General features: G+C 59.6%; 1 protein-coding gene across 1 annotated transcript; it reads right to left on the bottom strand.

Annotated features, from left to right (window-relative positions):
- Nucleotides 1–675: 675 nt before the first annotated feature.
- Nucleotides 676–1,734, bottom strand: DICSQDRAFT_54394 (uncharacterized protein; the record flags this gene model as incomplete). Its single annotated transcript, XM_007363640.1, has 1 exon — nucleotides 676–1,734. The coding sequence occupies one exon, from the start codon at nucleotides 1,732–1,734 to the stop codon at nucleotides 676–678; it is 1,059 nt and encodes a 352-aa protein (XP_007363702.1).
- Between the last annotated feature and the right edge of the window lie 1,074 nt (nucleotides 1,735–2,808).

Here is a 2,808-nt window from a genome sequence, read left to right as displayed (position 1 = left end):
GTTTGGGCTTGTCCTGGTTGGCCTTCTGTGCGAGCTCCGTGGAGTAGGTGTACCCGGCGGCGCACCACAACTCCTCGGTCGTGTCCTCCAGGACCTTAGCCTTCCACCACTTCCTTCGCTGCACCCGGTTGGCGGCGATCCGCTCAATGCCAGGTTTCCATTCGGCCTCGGCCTCCGTTTCCTCCGCACCAACCTCCATGGTGCCTTCCTGCCAGTCAATGTCCGGGTTGACCCTACGAAGCCAAGGTAAGCCTAATACGACGTCTTCAGGGCCCAGGTCCGTAACTAAGAACTCAAGCCATTCCGTGTAGTCGCCCATAAGTACTTGTAATCTAACGTAATGGGAGATGCTGCCTGCACTGTTCTTGGAGCCGTCGATGTTATAGAGGGGGATGTCTCTAGCTAACCTATGTAAGTAGACGTTGTTCTTCTTTACGAAACGGTGGCTGATGAAAAGGGCCGTTGCCCCACTGTCTATCATAGCTGCGGAACGTACACTACGGTTCCTGCCTTTGAGTATCACGCTGACACGAAAATGCGAGCCGGATGGGTTTAATTCGGGGATGATACACGAACTAATGCTATCGTACAGGCAGGGGTCAGGGATCTGGGGAGGCGAAGGGTCCGTAGTCGTACTGGAGGGCGCCGCTGCGGCAGCTTTCGCACGCGCCCGCTCTAAAAAGACTTCTGTAGGGAGGCGAGCTGGTCCGCGAGGGCCTTCTGCTGCTCCATGAGCTGGGCGATGAGGGCGTTGGTCGCTCCGGCGTCCGCAGACGTCGACGTTGACGCTGCAACCTGGGGCTCCTCCGGTCTTTCCTCTGTGGCAGCGAGCTTCTGCGAGCGAGGCTTCTTCAGGAACTTGTCCATGCATACTGTCTCGCGGTGCCCTACGCGGCGACAGTAGCCACAGATGTCCCGGTCGTGGCCGCCATCCTTCTTGACGTGCGCCGTAGACCCGCAGCCATAACACTTGCCACGCATGAGGCGGTTGAACTCTTCGCGCGTCCGAGTTGCATCGATATCCATGGCGTTCGGGTCCCTCGACGGAGGCGCGAAGGGGGTGGTGTGCAGCGGGGCCGTGGGCTTCACGGTAGTGGTCGTCGTCGTGGTGCGTCCGCGTTGACGATCTTGTTCGGCACGGCGCTGGCAGACGCGGACGTCGATGTCCGAGGAGACAGTGATGAGGTCCTCGAGAGAAGCGATGGGCCTCGCTGTGTGCACCAACTCGTCCTTGATGGAGTCCGCCAGGTGTTCGTAGAAGCGGTCTCGGAGGTCGGTCTTGGAGTAGCCCGTGCGGGTGGAGAGCTCGTTGACCCGTGCGGCGTACTCCGGAACGGTCATGGTGCCTTGCCATAGCGTACGGAGACGTTCCTTTGCGTCGACCGCCTCGTCAACCGTCTCGAAACGGGCCTTGAACTGAGTACGGAACTCGGTCCACGATCCTTTGAATGGGGTGGTGCCCTGCGTGATCTCCTCCATCGCCGGAGTGGCCCAAAGAGCTACGCTGTCCTGCATAAACGAGAGGACCGCCCGAATCCACTGGTCGTCCCGCGCACTGATCGCGTTGCCCATGGCATCGACATGGTTGAGCATCGAACCTTGGGACATGGCCCAAAGGGTGAACGCGGCCAGGAAACGCCGTGCCTCACCTCCTTGTTTGCCTTTGAAGGCGGAGGGCTTCTGAACAGCCTTCAGACTGCTGGTCCCGGTGGTCGAGTTTGCAAGCTGCGCCATGGACTGGGTGAGGAGAGTCATCGACTGGAGTAATACCGTCATGGGGTCCGGGGGTTGCGTTGCCGTCTGGGTGCCCGGTTGGGCCTGCTGGGGGTTGTTGGCGGGGCCTGTCGTCTGCGGTTGTCCGCCTTGTTGTCCCATGATGGGTGGAGCGGACGGTGGACGGGTTGGGGGGATGATAGGGGATGGGGGAAGCGCAATGAGTAGCGCTACTTCGAGCTCGTCAGTCGGAGTACCGGGGATGGGGGATCGAGTCGTGGGCGACTCAGCAACGGGGGAGTCAGGAACTGGGATGAACTCGTTCGCAAAGGCGTTCCAGTTGATCCGGGCAGGACGGTGATGACGGTTTGGGCAGGGGTTTTGCTCACACGGTACCCAGTACCAGAGTCCGTCGTCTAGGTCCTTCTGTTGGTGACAGTAGTCTTGGTCTTCGGTGTCCCACGCGTGAAGTCTGCCGGCGCAGTCCAGGGTGGGGGAGACAATGTAGCGGCGGCGGGGACACTCTTGTTCAGAGCGTCAGCACCGGGGGAGAGATCTCGACCTAACGTCGCGGCGACTAGGCGCGTAGACTCGGGTCGACGTTCGGCGACGACCCCGTAGGCGAGCGGCAAGGAGCCGAAAGGGGAAAGAGAGAGGGAGAGGGATAAACGTGACAGAAAACTCGACGAGGGCAGAGCGGAGGTCGGCACGAAGGCACGAGACCTACGAAAGCTAGTCTTCACGCAGACAGCGACAGACTAGTCCCAATGACCAAGTTATACATTAGCAAACGAAGGGAGATACAACGCTATGGCCACTCACCTAGTCCCAATGACCAAGAGGTCGAGATGGGGACTAGGGAGCGCCTAAGGGGGTCCTTATATACTCGAGGGGCTGCTTAGCAACCAAAGACAAGGCGCGAGAGCGAGGCAGTGAAGATGACAAAGGGAGAACAAAGGGCGGAAAGGAAAAGGCAAAGGCATGGCGATCACGGGAACGTAGCATGCGGGTGTGGGAACGTATCTACAGTGTCCAAACTGGGATGGGCTGAGAAAGGAAATGGTCCGAAAATGGAAGGTGGGCGTCAAGGGGAGG

Source organism: Dichomitus squalens, assembly GCF_000275845.1.
Source record: "Dichomitus squalens LYAD-421 SS1 unplaced genomic scaffold DICSQscaffold_6, whole genome shotgun sequence".
Classification (NCBI taxonomy): Eukaryota; Fungi; Basidiomycota; class Agaricomycetes; order Polyporales; family Polyporaceae; genus Dichomitus; species Dichomitus squalens.
Note: the sequence above shows the minus strand (reverse complement) of the source record. Positions and strands in the feature narration are given on the sequence as shown.